At 42.0% G+C, this 22,545-nt stretch overlaps 1 protein-coding gene across 3 annotated transcripts in view; it reads right to left on the bottom strand.

The window, feature by feature from the left end:
• The window catches only part of fstl5 (follistatin-like 5), a 747,707-nt gene that overhangs the window by 42,992 nt on the left and 682,170 nt on the right, over positions 1-22,545 (bottom strand). For all 3 annotated transcript variants that reach the window (XM_072254701.1, XM_072254700.1, XM_072254702.1), the window contains 2 exons: positions 13,814-13,921; positions 12,229-12,353 (listed from right to left, as the gene is read on the bottom strand). In XM_072254701.1, the coding sequence (XP_072110802.1) occupies positions 12,229-12,353; positions 13,814-13,921 (233 nt within the window). The remainder of the gene's footprint in view (positions 1-12,228; positions 12,354-13,813; positions 13,922-22,545) is intronic.

Below are 22,545 nucleotides of genomic sequence, written 5' to 3' on the forward strand. Positions count from 1 at the left end.
GGAGTTGTAAAGTTTGATGGCCACAGGCAGGAATGACTTCCTATGACGCTCTGTGCTGCATCTCGGTGGAATGAGTCTCTGGCTGAATGTACTCCTGTGCCCACCCAGTACATTATGTAGTGGATGGGAGACATTGACCAAGATGGCATGCAACTTAGACAGCATCCTCTTTTCAGACACCACCGTGAGAGAGTCCAGTTCCATCCCCACAACATCACTGGCCTTACGAATGAGTTTGTTGATTCTGTTGGTGTCTGCTGCCTTCAGCCTGCTGCCCCAGCACACAACAGAAAACATGATAGCACTGGCCACCACAGACTCGTAGAACATCCTCAGCATTGTCCGGCAGATGTTAAAGGACCTCAGTCTCCTCAGGAAATAGAGGCGGCTCTGACTCTTCTTGTAGACAGCCTCAGTGTTCTTTGACCAGTTCAGTTTATTGTCAATTCATATCCCCAGGTATTTGTAATTCTCCATCATGTCCACACTGACCCCTTGGATGGAAACAGGGGTCACCGGTACCTTAGCTCTCCTCAGGTCTACCACCAGCTCCTTAGCCTTTTTCACATTAAGCTGTAGATAATTCTGCTCACACCATGTGACAAAGTTTCCTACCGTAGCCCTGTACTCAGCCTCATCTCCCTTGCTGATGCATCCAACCATGGCAGAGTCATCCGGAAACTTCTGAAGATGACAAGACTCTGTGCAGTAGTTGAAGTCCGAGGTGTAAATTATAAGAATATAAATGCTTAGACAATGTATTTTGAATTAGAATTTAGGTTTCTGAGAGCTTGTTTATTTAGGCTGTACCTGGAGTAAGTAAGATTTAGAGATTTGAAGCTATTGACCCAGATTTTGCATTGAGGATAAGGTGAAGCTATCAGTGCACATAAACATTATCATATATATTAGACAACTTCTGCAGTCCTCATTTGTGCTGTGGAATGTAGACATCCAGAAATGCCTGTCCTGGCCACCCCACCCCTCCAAATTGCCTTCACAATAATATTACCTCGTTGACAGGCAACATTAAACTTCACGTTCTTTACTCAATAATTACCTTTTGAACACAGCAGACAACATTAATGGGAATGGGTTGTCTAATTTTCTCAAGCAATAACCAGAGACATTGCTTAGTGGTGAAGAAGGGACACTACTGTCAGGTTAAGGCTGGGGAATGTACTTGAACAAATTACTTTAGTCGAGAGCCAGCGTGGCTTGGTGAGCCTGGCCATTATTTTTTGTGTGTGAATTTCTTAGTCACCTATCTCAAACTCTGTAATTAGAACAGCGTCTTTCAAAGTTAGCATCATGTGAGACACTATGCTCCTTTTCATTATTATCTGTCTAGTTAATAATGTTTCGGGTAGTGAAACAATAGAAAGTGATGGATAAAGAGGAGTGCAATATTTGTCCTGGTATGCAGTTTTTTCATGGCCATTTGACACTTCCGTGTTCATCCACATGTCCAACCAAAGAATTGGACAAAAAAGTTAGCATTGATATATATTTATTTTGATATATATGTTTAATCGAATTTATGGCCTAGCTTGTAAAATTGAATACTTGGCTATATCAAAAGCTGCATGATATTTACTACTGTATGTACAAAATTGATGAAGTGCAGCCAGCTTTTCCTATGCTATAGACTCATGATCTCTCACTTGACGCTACCAGAATCCCAGTGAGGAAAATTAATCCAAAAACTACCTTCAATACAGGAAGCAGAAGTGTCTATAATCAAAAGGCTATTGCTTTAGAGCAAGGAATAGAAAGATTAGAGGACAAATTGTGACAGCTAAAGCACCTGAGTACCTGCCTCGCCCAGCTTCCTGTCAAAATTGGCATGAGCATGATTGGTTGAATGATCCACCTCCATGCTGTCTAACTCTACGAAACTGTGACCCTCGCTACTGCATTTTAGATAAAATATAGAGGATAAGATGCACACAAGATTTTCTTGGAATGTTTCTAGGGATCATTCTTAGTTTCTAGGAAAAGGCAAAAAAAAGTATTCTTCTTCTTAGAGCAGTGAAGATGAAGAGAAAATGCAATAGGACTGCTCTAAGTAAAGAAGGGAGTGGACCAAGAGAAATTATTCTCACTTCTGGAAGGTTGAATGAGAAAATGTAGAAGGGGCAAAAGAACCAAAGGACACAGGTGGAAAATCACTTTTACGCCACCAGTGACTAGCATCCTGAATGCATTTCCTGACAGGAGGAAGATTCAGTCTAAAGGGAAAGGGATCATGACTTAACGGAAAATAATTGCAGTGACAGGAAAGTGAAATGGAGCAGAATGCATTCCTTTTACAGAGAGCTAGTACTGTATTGAATCCAATGGCCAATTCCTGTGCCTTTTCCATTTATTCTCTTTATAGTGTTATATAACAAGCTTAGGATTTGCTGCCACATGCTGGGGAAAATATAACCATGCAAAAGTCTGTTTTGTTTATCATTACTCCCATGTCGCTGAGGATAGTTTAATATTTTAGAAGAAAACTTTACACAAATATACATCATTTATGCTTTTTTAGGATAAGGATTTAGGATCTATCCACAGTAGAAAACTAATGACATGTTTAACTTTGTATAAGTAAGTTAGGTATGATATAAAACCCATCAATAGTCAAAACAGCATCACGTTTTGTAGGAGAAGCAAAATTAAATCCTGCTGTTCATCCCAATTAACTCTGGGCAATGTCACTACACAAAGCATCGCCAAATTGTGATCATTAAGGGTGAATTTGGGGACTGCCGACAATGTGCAAAAGCCTTAGAGTAAGTCAGCAGCTCTACATGCTTTACAATAAAAAAGGCTGACCTGGCTTAAGTGGGAGGTTACGTTCCTGTTAACATGTTCTCTGAAATCCACAATCAGCAGTTTCACTGTCCAGATGACTAATGTGTCCAAATGCAGGCAGTGTATTACAATTACAAAAATCTATAGACAACAAAGAAATAAGTACACAGTGCAGTTGGTGGATAACACTTTACACTCCCTTTGAGACTAGTGGGCAGGCATCGATTCTCTGACATGTGCTCACCTTCAATGAGACTGTTCACCAGCCGTATTAAAGTACTGAATAATTCTGACATTTGAAGTTCCTACTTTTAAATTAGATTTTATATTTTGAAGGGTGTTAAATTAGACATGCTGGTAAAGGGAGGTTTTAAACATCACCTGCTGGACCCTTTGCAGGCCACACACGGAATTCATTGTTCAGTCTTATTTCAGAATCCAGTTAACATTAACGGCAGTATTAATTGCAGTTTTTAAATTATTCATTCTTGGAATTTGCATATTGCTGAAAAATGTGACATTTATCATCTATGTCTATTTGGATCCTAAAATGAGTGGCTTGCTAGCCCACTTCAGGGGACAGCTGGGAGTCACCCACTTCCATATAGGACAGATTGGGGCACACCAGTGAACAGATAGGTTTCTATGACGCTACAATAGTTTTATGGTTATAGTTTCTGATACTAATTTTTCATTTTCATTCCAGATTTACTTAATTACTTGTACTTAAAATTCCCCAGCTGCCATGCTGAGAGTGAAACTATCTTCAGATCAGTGATCCAAGTTTCTGGATGCCTGTCCAAAAACCCAAACATTGTGCCACAGTGCCCTTTCCTTCTGCCTGAATGCATAACCACAATTATCAGAACCAGTTCAGCACGTTAACAAGTAGAATCCACACATGTTAAATGGTGTGCAGTTTAAATATTACACATAAACTCAACATCACCAGCACAGAGAGTCCTGCTGTAATGGATACTGGTCTTTACATTTATAGTCAAGATCGACAATTCCATCATCAAAACCCATTTGCTGCCTATAACTTCAGACACTGTTCATTGAAACAGACCTGCGCCATTCAACTCTCGATTAAAGGTAGGACTGGAATGTACCACCACATGCTCACACATGTATCTCATGCATCCCACCACCACCGAAATCAGTGACACACATCAAAATAACAGCCAATACAGAATTTAATTACACAACCCACACTTTTAACTCTGACTAGTGAAATGGGTGTTGCTTCCAAAGCTTGGCGGTAATTAAATGAAAAACCCATCCACCTACTTATTCAATAATTGTCAAAAGTATTAGCCATGGTAGATTGTTAATTAAGAAGCACTTGCTTATAATGTTCAGAATCAGAATCATAATCATGTATAAGATGATGAGGGGCATTGATCATGTGGATAGCCAGAGGCTTTTCCCCAGGGCTGAAATGGCTAATAGGAGGGGCCATAGTTTTAAGATACTTGGAAAGAAGTACTGAGGGGATGTCAGAGATAGGTTTTTCACACAGAGAGTGGTGGGTGTGTGGAATGCACTGCCAGTGGTGGTGGTGGAAGCGGATACAATAGGCTCTTTTAAGAGCCTCTTAGATAAGTACATGGAGCTTAGAAAAATAGAGGGCTAAGCAGTAGGGAAATTCTAGGCAGTCTCTAGAGTAGGTTACATGGTCGGCACAACATTGTGGGCCGAAGGGCCTGTAATATCCTGTAAATTTCTATGTTCTATGTTCTATAATCAAGTTTAATATCACTGGCATATGTCATGATGTTTGTTGTTTTGCAGAAGCAGTACTTTGCAATACATAAAAATAAAATCTATAAAACGATTTGAATGCACATCAGTTCTGGCAGGGTTTGCAGGCCATTACTTCCAACAAAGCAGAACCTAACACCATGAATGGCCATGATGCTTCACTCGCAGATGAGCTCAATACCTTTTATGTATACTTTGAAAGGGACAGTAAAACTACACCTGTGCAAATCCCTGGAGCATTTGGTAACTCTGTGATCTCTGTCTTGGAGGCCAACATCAGAACATATTTCAAGAGGATGAAGACTTGAAAGGTGTCATGGACTGATGGTGTACCTGATGGGGCTCTGAAAACCTGTGCTAACTAACTGCGGTTGCATTTTTTAATCTCTCAGTCAGAGGTTCCCACCTGCTTCAAAAGGGCAACAATCATATCTGTGCCCAAGAAGAGCAGGGTGAGCTGTCTCAACAACTATTGCCCAGTGGCGCTCACATATACTGTGAGGAAGTGCTTTGAAAGGTTGGTCATGGCTGGAGTCAACTCCTGCCTAAGCAAGGACCTGGACCCACTGCAATTTGCCTAGAGGCAATTAACACTCGGCTGAACCAGTAGCTTATAGTCTCCGGCTTTCAGCCATTCGGTGCGGAAGTGCCTGCAAAGTCACGGCATGCCAATGTCATCTGACCGGAGCAAGCCTTGTCTCTGCCCGAAGCGAGTGCCGGTAATTCGCCTTTCCTCACTGGACCAACCTTGTCAAGTAACCTCGCCAAAGCGAGCCTGCAAAGTTTCCTTACTGAGGTGGGTCCGTCAGTTAACCCGCCAGAGGGAATCAAGAACCGCTGTCTACTGTTCCCGGGCCGAGTCGAGAGCTCGCCACTACCTGGAGACTCCAAGTCAAGTCCTGGCTCCGGGCGGCATTCAAGTTTCATGTCAAGTCCTGGCCCTGGCGGCATTCAAGTACCATGTCAAGTCCTGGCCCTGGCGGCGTTCAAGTAGCATGTCAAGTCCTGTCCCTGGTGGCTTCCCAGTTCTGAGTCAAGTGCTGGCCCTGGCGGTCTGTGATTCCTGTCCTACCCCCTTGTCTGAATCCCTTCTCTGCCCCTCTCGCCTCTAGCCCTCGTCTGCAGCCCCAGCCTGCACTTTGGTCTAGTTCCATCGCCGGAGCTAAATAGGTACCGTCTGGTGTTCATTCGTGTTAGTCTTGTCTTGTCCTCGCCTCCGTGGGGTAAGTCAGGCCGTCTTGCCGTTGCCCCGCAGGGAGTCATGTCTTGTCTTGTCTTGTCCTCGCCTCTGTGAGGGTAAGTCAAGCCATCTTGCCTTTGCCCCGCGGGGGGTCATGTTCTGTCTTGTCACGTCCTCGCCTCTGTGGGGTAAGTCAGGCCATCTTGCTGTTGCCCCGTGGAGGGTCATGAGACCCGACCCTATGTCCTGTACCCTAGGAGGGGTCCCGGCTCTCTGTTCTGTGTGCAAGTCCCGGCCCTATGTCTTGTACCCAAGGAGGGGTCCCGACCCTGTGTTCTGTGTTTGTGTCCATGGTTCCATGTCCCGAGATGGAGGCTCTGTGTTCCCATGTTCCTCCTCTCCCTAGACCACGTCATGTCCATGCCTGGATCTGGGGTCCGAGCCCGAGGCAAGACCCAGGTACTGGGTCCTTGCCCAGTCTCGGGCTCGGAGTCCATACCGTAGCCTCTTCATGTCTCCTCTAGTTCTAGGAGCCGATTCCGAGTCCTAGCCCAGACCCTTGGTCCCATCCTAGTCGTAGTCCTCAGTCCTTGTCCAGTTCGCTTCTCCTGCTCCTGCCTAGCTCTCCTGATATCAAACAATAAACTAAATTTAATTAACCTCACAAGATGTGTCTTGCATTTGGGTCCACCCTTGCTCCCTATGCCCCCGCCATTGTGACAACCTGGACTGTAACAATACCCACGTCAGGCTGTTGTTTATTGATTACAGCTCAATGTTCAACACCACACCCTCAGTTCCAATCAACAAGCTCCAAAACCTGAACCTCTATACCTCCCTCTGGTTCTGGATCCTTGACTTCCTCACTGGGAGATCACAGTCTCTGCAGATCAGAAAAAAAACCACCCTCTTCCTCACTGACGATCAACACTGGCGCACCTCAAGGATGTGTGCTGAGCCTGTTGCTCTACGCTCTCTACACTCCCAATTGTGCGGCTAGGCGCAGCTCAGATGCTGTCTTTGCATTTGCCAACAACACAACCACTGTTGGCAGGACTCCAGAGGGTGATGAGGAGGCATTCAGGAGTGAGATGGATCAGCAGGTTGAATGATGTCACATCAACAACCTTGCACTTAACATCAGTAAATGCCAAGGAATTGATTGTGGACTTCAGGAAGGAGAAGTGAAGGGAAGACACACCAGTCCCCATCAAGGGATCAGCAGTGGAAAGTGTGAACAGTAACATGTCAGGATGTTCACAACTTTTCCACTGGAGTGCCATCGAGGAAAAGTACTGTATAAATACTGAAGGTGAAATGTAGGTCTATCCAATCTATCCAAACAGAAAGGGATCTGCAGTGGAAGGGTGAGCAGTTTCAAGTTCCTGGATGCTAACATCTCTGAGCATCTACCCTGGACCCAACATGTTGATGTAATTAAAAAGAAGGAATGACAGTGGCTATATTTCATTAGGGGTTTGAGGAGAATTAGTATGCTACCAAAGACACTAGCATATTTCTGCAGGTGTACCATGGAGAACATTCTTACTGCTTGCATCACCATCGAGAATGGAGGGGCCACTGAACAGGATCAGTAAAAGTTTTAACTCTGCAGAAAGTTTTAACTCTGCCAGCTCCATCATGGACACCCTAGCCACTCCGTCATGCACACTAGCCTCTCCATCTTGGACACTAGCCTCTCCATCATGGACACTAGCCACTCCATCATGGACACTAGCCTCTCCATCATGGGCACTAGCCTCTCCATCATGGACACTAGTCTCTCCATCATGGGCACTAGCCTCTCTATCATGGACGCTATCCTCTCCATCATGCACACTAACCTCTCCAACATGGACACTAGCCTCTCCATCATGGGCACTAGCCTCTCCATCATGGACACTAGCCTCTCCATCATGGACACTATACTCTCCATCATGGGCACTAGCCTCTCCATCATGGGCACTAGCCTCTCCATCATGGGCACTAGCCTCTCCATCATGGACGCTATCCTTTCCATCATGCACACTAACCTCTCCAACATGGGCACTAGCCTCTCCATCATGGACACTAGCTTCTCCATCATGGACACTAGCTTCTCCATCATGGGCACTAGCCTCTCCATCATGGACACTAGCCTCTCCATCATGGGCACTAGCCTCTCCATCATGGACACTAGCTTCTCCATCATGGGCACTAGCCTCTCCATCATGGACACTAGTCTCTCCATCATGGACACTAGCCTCTCCATCATGGGCACTAGCCTCTCCATCATGGACACTAGCCTCTCCATCATGGGCACTAGCCTCTCCATCATGGACACTAGTCTCTCCATCATGGACACTATCCTCTCCATCATGGACGCTATCCTTTCCATCATGCACACTAACCTCTCCAACATGGGCACTAGCCTCTCCATCATGCACACTAACCTCTCCAACATGGGCACTAGCCTCTCCATCATGGACACTAGCCTCTCCATCATGGACACTAGCTTCTCCATCATGGGCACTAGCCTCTCCATCATGCACACTAACCTCTCCATCATGGACACTAGCCTCTCCATCATGCACACTAGCCTCTCCATCATGGACACTAGCCTCTCCATCATGCACACTCGCCTCTCCAGCAGCCAGGGCACATTTAAAAGGCAATGCCTCAAAAAGACAGCATCCATCAATAAAGACCCCCATCACCCAGGACATGCCTTCTTCTCATTGCTATCATCTAGGAAGAAGTACAGGAGCCTGAAGACACACTCCAGATTTTAAGAACAGTTTCCCCTCTGCCATCAGATTTCAGAATAGAAACATAGAAACATAGAAAATAGGTGCAGGAGTAGGCCATTAGGCCCTTCGAGCCTGCACTGCCATTCAGTATGATCATGGCTGATCATCCAACTCAGAACCCTGTACTAGCCTTCCCTCCATACCCCCTGATCCCTTTAGCCACAAGGGCCATATCTTAAATATAGCCAATGAACTGGCCTCAACTGTTTCCTGTGGCAGAGCATTCCACAGATTCACCACTCTCTGTGTGAAGAAGTTTTTCCTAATCTCGGTCCTAAAAGGCTTCCCCTTTATCCTCAAACTGTGACTCCTCGTTCTGGACTTCCCCAACATCGGGAACAATCTTCCTGCATCTGGCCTGTCCAATCCCTTTAGGATTTTATACGTTTCAATCAGATCCCCCCTCAATCTTCTAAATTCCAACGAGTATAAGCCTAGTTCATCCAGTCTTTCATCATATGAAAGTCCTGCCATCCCAGGAATCAATCTGGTGAACCTTCTTTGTACTCCCTCTGTGGCCAGGATGTCTTTCCTCAGATTAGGGGACCAAAACCGCACGCAATACTCCAGGTGTGGTCTCACCAAGGCCTTGTACAACTGCAGTAGTACCTCCCTGCTCCTGTACTCGAATCCTCTCGCTATAAATGCCAGCATACCATTCGCCTTTTTCACCGCCTGCTGTACCTGCATGCCCACTTTCAATGACTGGTGTATAATGACACCCACGTCTCGTTATACCTCCCCTTTTCCTAATCGGCCACCATTCAGATAATAATCTGTTTTCCTATTTTTGCCACCAAAGTGGATAACTTCACATTTACCCACATTAAATTGCATCTGCCATGAATTTGCCCACTCACCTAACCTATCCAAGTCACCCTGCATCCTCTTAGCATCCTCCTCACAGCTAACACTGCCGCCCAGCTTCGTGTCATCCGCAAGCTTGGAGATGCTGCATTTAATTCCCTCATCCAAGTCATTAATATATATTGTAAACAACTGGGGTCCCAGCACTGAGCCTTGCGGTACCCCACTAGTCACCGCCTGCCATTCTGAAAAGATCCCGTTTATTCCCACTCTTTGCTTCCTGTCTGCCAACCAATTCTCTATCCACATCAATACCATACCCCCAATACTGTGTGCTTTAAGTTTGCACACTAATTTCCTGCGTGGGACCATGTCAAAAGCCTTTTAAAAATCCAAATATACCACATCCACTGGTTCTCCTCTATCCACTCTACTAGTTACATCCTCAAAAAATTCTATGAGATTCGTCAGACATGGTTGTCCTTTCACAAATCCATGCTGACTTTGTCCGATGATTTCACCGCTTGTCCGACAGGAAACCAATGAATGCTACCTCAGTAGTTTTTTCCTCTCTTTTTGCACCACTTACTTAATTTAATTTTTCTTGTTTATATACGCTTACTGTATATTATAGTTTTCATTATTATGTACACTGCAAAACAACATATTTCATGATGTATACCACTGATATTAAACCTGAATTTGTTTCTAAACTATAAGTATTTATAAAAATAGAAAATTAAATGAAATCATTTCCTCGATCTTACTGATGTTGAGTGCAAGGTTGTTGTTGTGACACCATCCAACCATCTGATCTATTTCACTCCTTTATGCCTCCTCATCACCATCTGAAATTCTGCCAATAGTTGTGTCATTGACAAATTTATAGATAGCATTAACTAAATTATGCCTTTTACCAGCTCGGTTAGATTTTCTGCTCATTCAAGACAATGATAAAATCATGAATTTACTTGGATCTTCATGCATTATATTTGAAATAAACTGAAACTGCAGTAAAGCTAATCTATTTTTATTGAAAAGGCTGTATTGCATTCAATTCAGTTAATGCTCAGTTATTATACGTTGTACCAGGTGCAACTTTGAGCAGTCTGACAGCTAAGTTTGCGACTTTAATTACCCTGAAACATTAGTGTTAATCTGTGTACATCTTACATGACATGAAAACGTCTTTTCCAAATCACTATATGAATTCCATGAAAGTTACTTCAGATCAAATCATTCCCTTTTGTTTTCAGTTACAATTAAGGAGCTACGTATTTATCCATGACAACAGGAAATGCATGTAAATTTTCATCCGAACTTCAAAAGGCAATCAACAATATATGATATCCCAGTTATATTGTGACGGTCTGTTTTTCCTGTTTCTGGAGCTTGGGAGGAAGTGACTATTAATGTTTCGCTCTCCAGAATTATGAAGGAAAGCAGGTTTCTGATTTTGATTATCCTTTGCCCTGCCTGGGGACCTTGAGTAGATCTCAAATAACCCCAATTTACTTCCTGCTAATGTTACCCTCGCAGTATCAAGTAAGAAAGCTCAATTCACACCAGCATTGAAATGTAGGGGGTTGTTAAAAGGCTTGAGAGGATGTATATGGAGGTGGTGTTTGTCCATTTAGGAGTATCTCAAAAGAAGGGGTCAGCTACTCTTCACTGTAGGCTGGTGAATGTTTTGAATTCACTAACCAAGGGAGTCAAAGAGACTCAGTGGGATGCTGATGGAAATGGCATTGGGGTGGTAGTTGGGGACAAAGGTGGATAGGTGAGGACCCCTATCCCTGTTATGTCATGGGGGTTTGTGTGATGGGATGAGGGACAGGTGCATAGAAAATGGAGGAGCTGTGGGTCAGGGTCGCTTCGATGGTGGTGGAAGTGACTCCATATTTTCTGAAAACGTTCTGGAATGGAAAGCCTCATTCTGAGTACAGATGTGATGGAGCAGGAGGAACTGAGAGAAGTGAATAGCATTTTTCCTAGCGACAGGGTGGGAGGAGGTATAGTAAAGATAACTGTGCGAGACAGTGGGTTTGTAAAAGATGTTGGCAGATAACCTGTCTTAGGAGATGGGGTCAGAGAGATCAGTGCGAGGAAATGGCAGAGTTAAAACATCAGCCATGAATGTATTGAATAGGAAGAAGAGGGACACAGGCCATGAATGGACTTATGTTCTGATAACCACCAAACTTAACATGTCAACATCAACAATTACAGCTGTCTTCTGTCCTTTCTGTAATAGGACTTGAATTTGGTCAGAGTAATTATTACCTTTTAAAACTGCCTATACTATTTTACTCCTATTGCCTCGTGCCTGCTGAGCTTACACCAGATGCATTTTCAGTTTTATGACTGACTAAGGATTTAAACAGTATGCAAACAGCATGCACATTGATGTACACTGTTAACAACCACTGTGCACCACTATTATCCTGAAAGCCATGACTAACTCAGTGAATCAGTCTGCTTGGATCTGAGGCCAACATTTATTTATTTTCATCACCAAGTGAAAAAGTAGACCGCTGAACAAAAGAACGTTTTAAATCTCCCAAAACTCATCTTTAAAAAAATCCTCAAATTCACCGTTTTCCTCATCACTTACATAATATTGTATATTTTACTGATATCAGACATTCCTCTCTGTTACCACACTGAAGACAAAATAAACTATATTTTGAAATATTTCAAACAATTTTAGATTGCTGAACAGTAATGAGATGTTTAATTACAAGAAAAAAACAATGTTATATAGCCTTCCCTGCATTAAAAAAGGTGTTACTGCTACCTTTTAGCTGTCTTTAATATCACCCCCAACAGAAAGTCCAAGCTCTGAGTGAAATTGATCCTGTTGTGGGTGTACACACACACACCTACCTGATATGATTAATGATGAGAGTTGTAGATGGAATGAAAAAATCATCCACCCTATCAAACTGTTTGCCGACTGGTTGAGTATGGATGGTGTGATGGGCTGCACTCCCACTGGCCTGATTAATTACCTGCAGAGGAAAAGTCACCAAAATAGAAATATACTCAAATCAAAGAGAAAAATTTTTAAATGGCCATTTGTGAAAGGCACAAAAATTACTGCTATTTATTACAGTGCTTGGGTCTGCCATTAAAAAATGGAATGGACTTGAGGTAACATTGAAAAAGTAGATTTTTAAGAGACTTTATTGTTCAGAAAGCCAAACTGTGTTGCTTGGGTTTCTGGTATTTCCTCTTGTTTGTGGTATTCCTACCTTAATTGATCATTCAAAATAAAATAAAGATGATTTGTTGTTAGTGCAAATTAATATTTTATTTATTGGCTTCTGTTCTGATTTTATAATAATTCTGCTAAACTCCACTTATGGAACTAATGATCCTAATGTTTCCTGATGATGTATTTTAAAAAAACTATTGAAGTATTTTTATTTGGTCATAACATGATTAATTAAAATTTATTTAGGCTGGAGAATTTTTAATGCTATTAAATGATTTTTACTTTCATTTACACTAACAGGTGATTTATGATGTATAAAAAATAGGATAGCTTATTATTGATGCAAAAAGTAATCAACACCTTCAATTGGAGGTCATATATATAAATATAGAGGCAAGGATGTAATGTTGAGGCTTTATAAAGCACTGGTTAGCAATTTTGGGCCCCTTATCTAAGAAATGATGTGCTGGCATTAGAGAGGGTTCAGAAAAATTATCCCGGGATTGAAAGGCTTGTCATATGAGGAGCATTTGATGGCTCTGGGCCTCTAGTCAATGGAATTCAGAAGGATAAGGGAGGATCTCATTGAGACCTATCAAAGACACAGCGTCAAAATAGAGAGGTATCCTTTTAGAACAGAGATATATATGTGTTTGTTTTAAAGGCCAAGTAATGAAGAGCAAACCATGACTAAGAGGTTTTTAGCTAAGAAGGATAGGTTAAGATAATAAAGATAATAAAAACATTAAAAAGTGGAAGCAAACACAAATGGAGGCACCATATCTTTTGGTCTGTAGTTGTTTATAACATGTATGAAAACTTTTGTAGCTATAGCTACACTTGAGAGACATAAGTTCACATCAATATTGTAGAATGATAATTGTTTCCTGCTGTTAGTTTTAAATAGACATGAGGAACTTTGATGATAAATTAACATTTCTAAGTTATCGCTGTATTTTTCTCTGCAAAGACCTAAAGGCATCGTGCGTACATGGCATTGAGATATTAGGTTAAACATTGTTTCTTGGTTTTGAAGTAGATAGTGCAGAGCTTTACCCAAAAATTCATTAATTTTGTTTATACCTTCAGCAAATCATAATTTTCATAACAGTCCACATTCAGATCAGTGTATTAATGTCATTACAGTTTCTCATGGACTGACATCCACACTGTTGCTAAAGTTTTGAGCTGAAAGAACATAAATTTGAATTTGTTAATGGTTTAAAATGAATCACTTACTGCAAATGAAATTACCTGCAGTGTTGGTGATGTTTTCTCCATATCACCCCAGCTAAGAACCCAGACTTGATCATGTGATTTATCATAGTGAAGTTTTACTGGAACTGGATCAGTGACTACAACCTATAATGGAGAACAGAACTGAATGAAGTACTGTTACTATCCCTGAATTATTAATTAACAAAAAGCTCACATCTTTTCCAAAATATATTATAACTTACAGAGAAGATTACTCAACTGTCATGATCATCCCATTTCACTTGATTCAACAAATTCCAAAATGCTATCAACCTCTGACTTGATTATATTCAGTAATGTTGATCTTGAATGGTGAATTCCAAACATTCACTAACTTCTAAGTGAAGAAATTTATTCTTACCTCAGTCCTCAATGGCTGACCACTTCCTTAGAAACTGTGATCCCTGATTCTAGACACTCTAGCTTATAGAAAAGAGTTTTTGCAATCCCTATATCTCAAGTATGCTTTTTCCTGGATCAGAAGATCAGACGTTTACCCAACATTCAAGCTGCATTTGCAGTTGGGAGCTATGTAACAGAGGTAATATGTATTTTAATCTGTGTTCATTTCACTTCTGCTCATTCTTCTAAACATTTCCCATCCTGCTTGCGATTGCTGCATGCTAAACTTCAGTGAATTATAAAGTACAGCCAGTTCCCTCCAAACAACAATACTTTCAATGTCTCACCATTTTAAAAGAACTCTGCCTTTGTACATCATCTACTAAAGTGAATTATATTTCATCCGCTGTTTCCTTACCAATTCATTTAAGACCTTAAGATACAGCAGAAGAATTAGGCCATTTGACCAATCAAGTCTACTCCACCATTCAATCATTGCTGATAATTAGCCTTCTCAACCCCATTCTCCTGCCTTCACCCCACAACCTTTGATACTCTTACTAATTAAGAACCTATCAAACTCCACCTTCCATCTTCCCAATAACTTAGCCTCCAGCTTACACATACCTTTGGGAAAATTCTCTGCAGCTTCTTAAATCAATCTGCAATTTTCATCCTACCAAGCCTACCCAAATGAAACAGTTCCTTATGACCCGTAGGCTGGTGCCAATGCCACATGAATTGAAACACATGCCATATTTGCAATCATTTCTCTGATTTTTATGATCTCATATCCATTTGCAGAGAATGTCGCATTTGTGTATAAAGAAGGTAATAATTTTGATTATTAAGTGAGAGAAATATAAGCTCAAATCTCATAAACCCGATGATCTCTGACTTATATTTCTGAATGAAAAATAAGCAAGGCATTTTTCTATTCTCTGATGTTTTCCCTTAACATAAACCTGCATCCTTGTCCTTGACATACCAAAGTCCTACCAAGTTTCATCAAGACTCCTCCGTTTTTGTATTCCACTCTTATTACTGCCTTCAGAACTCTTCCTATGCTGGTTCTATGATATGATGCTCTTGGGATACATCCTCCAAACCGTGTTTGTCAAATCGCATTATTCATCTTGGTGGGTTAGTTTTGTTAGTTTTGCTGCAATCTTATTCTATTTCTTGATTACAATAATACTTTGCCCAGAATTAAAGCGACTGAATGGAAACCTGTAAAACTACTCCTGATTATGTTTTGGACTCTCTCTGTTCTCTTATCTCCATCTGCTCTGTTTCCATTATCTGTATTTTCAGCTATTTTTTTCATCACCAGGACCGACACTGCATCGTCAGCCTTTATCTCTATTTCTATTCTACTTGTTCATTTGCATCATCAAGTACTCTAGAATATTTAGTTACCAACCTTGGTCATCATCCAGCTATTCCTCTTTAATGACTATTAGATTGAATCTCTTTATCTCCAGTTGTTCCATCAGTCCTTCCAACTTGTTACAAATGCCTTGTGCAATTAGATAATTTTAACTCTTTAATCATTTCCTCCATAATTTGACCTTATTCACAGCCTTCTTACCATTAAATTTACTGTTTCAATCTATTTGGTTTTCACTAAACTGCTAGAAATCACTGATTTTTCTTTCTTAACAAATTTCCTCTCATCTCAGCTCCTTGCCGCTTTTTGAAATGATGGTGATGAAAACAGTAAGGAGGCCAGGGTTGCATTTAAAACCCCATTTGCATTTGTATCCCATTATGTAACTTTAACAAAGCAAATAATAGCTTTCAAGTGAACTCAGGAGCACATAGAAGTGACTATAACTTCACAGCACGAGAAATGTTTGTGCAAAAAAAGATCTTCAGCACAGCAAGATGCTTGGCTGCATAAAATCAACAATTAAACAAAAAAAGAGCCCAGCCTTCAGCTCTTGAAAACTGCCAGCTTTTAACCTCATCATCCCTACCAGCGTATTAGAATTGGTTATGGAAATTTAGTAACTAATGTAATCAAAAATTATTCTTATGCAATTATTTGAAAGTTATTATATGCTGATAACTGCCTGCAAATAAAGCATGTACATCTCTTTTGTTATTTATGATGTTTTGTTTCAAGGGAAGATCAAAAATTACTTATTTCTGAAGAAAATTCCAGTGACTTGCTTGAATTAAATAATTTATAAATGAAAACTTACTGCTGATCGGGAAGAACAGTTAGAATTAATACTTCATTTTTCTGTAAGATTCTTCACATGCTTTTGCTCCCCACTCCCCTGTCCTCACCCTCACCACATCATGTCAATTCAGATATAGGAGCATCACCAACAACTTTAGAAAATAAAGATTTGAAAATAATGCCTGGCTCATTGGAAGTGTTAATCTTCTTTAATCATCCTTCATTTAATATCACAGGACAGCGTTGAAGCCAGGTTGCTGGGGGAGGGGGAAGCTGGAAGGTGATTGGTGGAAAGGGTAAAGGGCTGAAGAAGAAGGAATCTGATAAGAGAGGAGAGTGGGTCATGGGAAGAAAGAAAAGAGGAGGAGCACCAGGGGGAGGTGATAGGCAGGTGAGGAAGGTTCCTGATGCCGTCTGACCTCTTGAGTTCCTCACCTGCCTATAAACTGCCCCTGGTGCCCCTTCACCAAACAGCCTTTCAACATTCCCCTCCCCCACTGATCTGTATTCATCTATCATCTTCTAGCTTGTACTACTTCCTCCTCCTAGGCGTGGAGAGGATGTTTCCTCCAGTGAAAGAGTCTTGGACAAGAGGCCACAGCCTCAGAGTACTATGACGTCCCTTCAGAACAGAGATGTGCTGGAATTTCTTTAGCCAGAGGGTGATGAAGTCATGGAATTCATTGCCATAGATGGCCATGGAGGCCAAATCATTGAGTATATTTAAAGCAGAAAGTGATAGGCTCTTGATTAGTCAGGGCGTCAAAGATTAGGGGTTGAAGACAGGAGAATGGAACTAAGTGGTATAATAAATCAGCCATGATTTAAGATACCTCTTAATATGGACTGAATGGTCTAATTCTGGTCCTATGTCTATTGTCCTTAATATTTGATGCTAAAATGCCTCTTTGGAGTATTTACCATTTCTATTGAGTCCTTTCTTCACAGCTCAAAACACAATTCTTTATAACCAGGTTCATTTTGTTCTTATGTTCTGCAGTTCTGTAAGTTACTTATTTCAATCTTTTACTTAGATCATCTAAATGTATTAATTATCATTTCAATAACTGTCCACTTAGTAAAAGCAAGGTCAAGTTATACCTTGAAATCACTTATGCAATATCATTCTAGCTTATGACTTTTCTTTGCAAAAGCAAGGATCTTGAATTTTTTCATTTTGCACATCACAGTCCTGAGGAGACATCAGACTGTGTAGAGGGAGAAAGAGTATAAAAAAAGTGAACAGAGGCAGCTGGCACATTTGCATGCCATAGTTCCTGAGAAGACTTTGGATTGTGCACAATTAGGCACTTGGCAAGGACCGATAAAAAGATGGTAGATTTAAGCAGAGCAGTCGTTGTGTGAATGGGTCAGTTTTGGAGTGGGGGCAGATGATGCCAGAAGAGGCATAGGCCGTAGGCAGATAATACTATTTTCATTGATTAGAACATAGAACATAGAACATAGAATAGTACAGCACAGTACAGGCCCTTCAGCCCACAATGTTGTGCCAACCCTTAAACCCTACCTCCCATATAACCCCCCCCCACCTAAAATTCCTCCATATACCTGTCTAGCAGTCTCTTAAATTTCATTAGTGTATCTGCCTCCACCACTGACTCAGGCAGTGCATTCCATGCACCAACCACCCTCTGAGTAAAAAACCTTCCTCTAATATCCCCCTTGAGCTCCCCACCCCTTACCTTAAAGCCATGTCCTCTTGTATTGAGCAGTGGTGCCCTGGGAAAGAGGCGCTGGCTGTCCACTCTATCTATTCCTCTTAATAGCTTGTATACCTCTATCATATCTCCTCTTATCCTCCTTCTCTCCAAAGAGTAAATCCCTAGCTCCCTTAATTCTCTGATCATAATGCATACTCTCTAAACCAGGTAGCATCCTGGTTAATCTCCTCTGTCCCCTTTCCAATGCTTCCACATCCTTCCTATAGTGAGGCAACCAAAACTGGACACAGTACTCCAAGTGTGACCTAACCAGAGTTTTATAGAGCTGCATCATTACCCCGTGACTCTTAAACTCTATTCCTCGACTTATGAAAGCTAACACCCCATAAGCTTTCTTAACTACCCTATCTACCTGTAAGACAACTTTCAGGGATCTGTGGACATGTACCCCCAGATCCCTCTGCTCCTCCACACTGCCATTTACTTTGTACTCTCCCTTGGAGTTTGTCCTTCCAAAGTGTACCACCTCACACTTCTCCGGGTTGAACTCCATCTGCCACTTCTCAGCCCACTTCTGCATCCTATCAATGTCTCTCTGCAATCTTCGACGATCCTCTACACTATCCACAACACCACCAACCTTTGTCTTTCCTTGTTATTATACGTTTAGATCAGTGGGGATGCCAGACAAGATATTGGAATGCTTCTCATGCAGGATATGGGAGGGTAGGGAGACTGCCATTATCCCTAATGACTTCAGCTGTGAGAAGTGCATCCCGCTGCAGCTTCCAACAGACCATGTTAAGGCAATGGAGCTGGAACTGGATGTGTTTCGGATCATTTAGGAGGCTGAGGGGTTGGTAGACAAGATATACAGGGAGGTAGGTACACCCAAGGACCCAGGTAACTGGGTGACAGTAGGAAGGGGGAAAGGGAATAGGCAGCCAGTGCAGAGTACACCTGTGCCCATTCCCTTCAACAACAGGTAAACCGTTTTGGATACTGTTGGGGAGGGATGACCAGCAAAGAAAAGCCACAGTGGCTGGGTCCCTGGCACTAAGCCTGGCTCGATGACTCAGAAGGGAAGTGGGGAGTGGTGATAGAAGATTCATTGATTAGGGGAATAGAAGGAGATTCTGTGGGCATGAATGAGATCGCAGAATGGCTTGTGCAAGGTTCAGGGACATTTTGAATTGAGTCCATAGCAATCTTAAGTGGAAGATGAGCAGCCGAAGGTCATAGTCCATATGACATAGGCAGGAGGGTTGACGAGGTCCATTCAAGGTGTTAGGTGCTAAGTTAAAGGACAGGACCTCCAGGGTTGTGCTCTCAGCTTTGCTACCCATACCATGTGCTAGTAAGCTCAGAAATAGGAAGATCATACATGTGGCTAAGAAGTTAATACAGAAGGGAGGGCTTCAGATTTTTGGATCATTGGGCTCTCTTCCAGGATAGGTGGGACCTGTACAGAAGAGGCAGCTTGCACCTGAACTGGAAGGGGACTCGTATCCTAGCAGGAAGGTTTGCTAGTGCTGCATGGAGGGTTTCAAATTAGAGCTGCAGGGATGGGAACCAGGGTGTTGGAACAGACAGTGGAGTGGTTGTGGATAAAGATGTTGTTAAACCTACTTTCAAAGTCAGGAATCGAAAGGTCAAGCATGTAGCATGGTGGGACTAATGTTCTGAACTGCATACATTTCAATGCAAGAAGTATTGTAGGAAAGGCAGATGAGCTTAGGGTGTGGACTAACATGTGCAATTATGACATTGTAGCCATTAGTGAGACTCGTTTTCAGGAGAGACAGGACAGGCAGCTCAATCTTTCTTGGTTCTATTGTTTTAGATGCAATAGAGTGGGAGGGATTAATGGGGGAGGGGAAGCATTATTAGTCTGAGAAAATATCATGGGAAGTGCTCAGTCAGACCAGACCGAAGAGCTCGTTGAGTGAGGCTTTATGGGTAGAACTGAGGAATAATCAATGAATAACCATGTTAATGGGATTATATTATAGACCACCCAATTACCTGTGGGACTTAGATGTGCAAATTTGCAGAGAGATCACAGACTGTTACAACAAACAGAATATTGTTATGGTAGGGGACTTTAACTTTCCTCATATTAACTGGGACTCCCATACTGTCGAAGGACTAAGTGGGACAGAGCTTGTAAAGTGTGTTCAGTAGAATTTTCTTAATCAGTACATAGAAGTCCCGACTGGAGAGAGTGTGATACCAGATCTCCTACGAGGGAATGACACGGGGCAGTTGACAGAAGTTTACGTAGAGGAACACCTTGCGACTGGAGGTGATAGTGGCGTTAGTTTAAAGGTGATTATGGAAAAGGATATGTCTGGTCCTTAGGTTGAAATTCTAACCGAAAAAAGGCCAATTTTGATGGTATCAGAAAAGAAAGGATCCACCAAGTGTGGATTGGGACAGGTCCTTTTTTGGTAAAGGTGTACTTGGTAAGTGCGAGGCCTTCAAAAGTGACATTTTGAAAGAATAGAGCTTGTATGTTCCTGTCAGAATAAAAGGCAAGCATAACAGGTTTATAGAACCTTGGATTTTGAGAGACATTGAGGCCCTGATTAACGAAAAGGAGTTGCATAGGAGTTATAGACAGGCAGGAACCAAGAGGTACTTCAGGAGTATAAGGAATGCACGAGAACACTTAAGGGAATCAGGAGAGCTAAAAGAAGACATGAGGTTGCTCTAGCAGATAAGGTGAAGGAAAAACCTCAGGGCTTCTATAGATATTTTAAAAGCAAAGGGGTAGCAAGGGACAAAATTGGAAGATCAGAAGGGTAATCTATGCATGGAGCTGAAAGGGATGGGGAGATATTAAATGGATTTTTTTGCATTTGTATTTACTCAGGAGATGGACCCCGAGTCTATAGATGTGAGGCAACGGAGCAGTGAGGTCATGGACCCTATACAGATTACAGAGGAGGAGGAGTTTTCTGTACTGAGGTAAATTAAGGCGGATAAATGCCCAGGGCTAGACCCTGCAGGAAGCTAGTGCAGAAATTGCAGGGCTCTAGCAAAGATATTTAAAATACCTTTAGCCACAGGCAAGGTGCAGGAGAACTGGAGAATACTAATGTTTTTCCATTGTTTAAGAAAGTGTATAAGATGATGAGAGGCATTGATTGTGTGGAATTTTTTTTTATTTTAATAGCCCTTAACTCTGAGTGGAGTCATTGGGACGCTATAATAACGGTGTTTTTTTAGCAGGCTTTCTTATTTTTACAAGGCCGAGTCGCTAGCTCGACGCTCAACCCAGCATGGATGGAAAGCATACAAGGGAGCCGGCTGGATTCCAACTCAGGAACCTTCACTCCGAAGTAAGGCGCTGATGCCACGACGCCACCAGCTGGCCGATTCTGTGGATTGTCAGAGGCATTTTCCCAGGGCTGAAATGAATATCACAAAGGGGGACAGTTTTAAGGTGCTCGGAAGGAGGTACAGAGAAAATGACAGTGGTAAGTTTTTTACACAGAGAGTGGTGAATGCATGGAATGGGCTGCTGGCGACAGTGGTGGAGGCGGATAATAAAGGGTATTTTAAGAGACTCCTGGATAGATACATAGAGTTTAGAATAATAGAGGGCTATGGGTAACCCTAGGTAATTTCTAAAGTAAGTACATGTTCGGCACAGCATTGTGGGCCGAAGGGCCTGTATTGTGCTGTAGCTTTTCTATGTTTCTAAAGGCTCTAAGAATAGGCCAAGAAATTATATGCTGGTGAGCCTGACATCAGTCATGAAAAAGTTATTGGAAGGTATTCTAAGGGACTAGGTATATGAGTATTTGGATAGACAGGGACTGATTATGGAAAGTCAACATGACTAAGATAAGGACATGTTCGGCACAGCTTTGTGGGCTGAAGGGCCTGTATTGTGCAGTAGGTTTTCTATGTTTCTATGTGTGCATGGTATGTCATGTCTACTCAATCTTATAGAGTTTTTTGAGGAAGTCGCTAGCAACGTTGAAGGCAAGGTAGTGGACGTTGTCGACATGAACCTTTAACCAAGGTTCTACATGGTAGGTTGGTCAAGAAGTTTCAGTTACTCAGCATTCAAGATGAAACAGTGAACTGGTTTCAACATTGGCTTTGTGAAAGAAGCCAGAGAGTGGTAATAGATGCTTGTCTCTCTGAATGGAGAACTTTGACTAGTGGAGTTCCGCAGAGATCGTTGGTACTTGGTCCATCGTTTTTGGTCATCTATATTGATGATCTGGATGATAATATGGTAAACTAGATCAGCAAATTTGTGGATGACACCAAGATTAGGGGAATAGTGGACTATCTATGCTTGCTGCAGGATCTGGATGAGCTGGTGAAATGGGCTGAAAAAATGGCAGATGGAATTTAATGCAGACAAGTGTGATTTGTTATAGTCTGGCAGAAGCAAACAGGATAGGACTTACATGATAGGGCACTGAGGAGTGCAATAAAACTGAGGGATCTGAGAATACAGATACATAATTACTTGAAAGTGTTGTCTCAGATAGTCA

Source organism: Mobula birostris, chromosome 4 (assembly GCF_030028105.1).
Source record: "Mobula birostris isolate sMobBir1 chromosome 4, sMobBir1.hap1, whole genome shotgun sequence".
Taxonomy (NCBI): Eukaryota; Metazoa; Chordata; class Chondrichthyes; order Myliobatiformes; family Myliobatidae; genus Mobula; species Mobula birostris.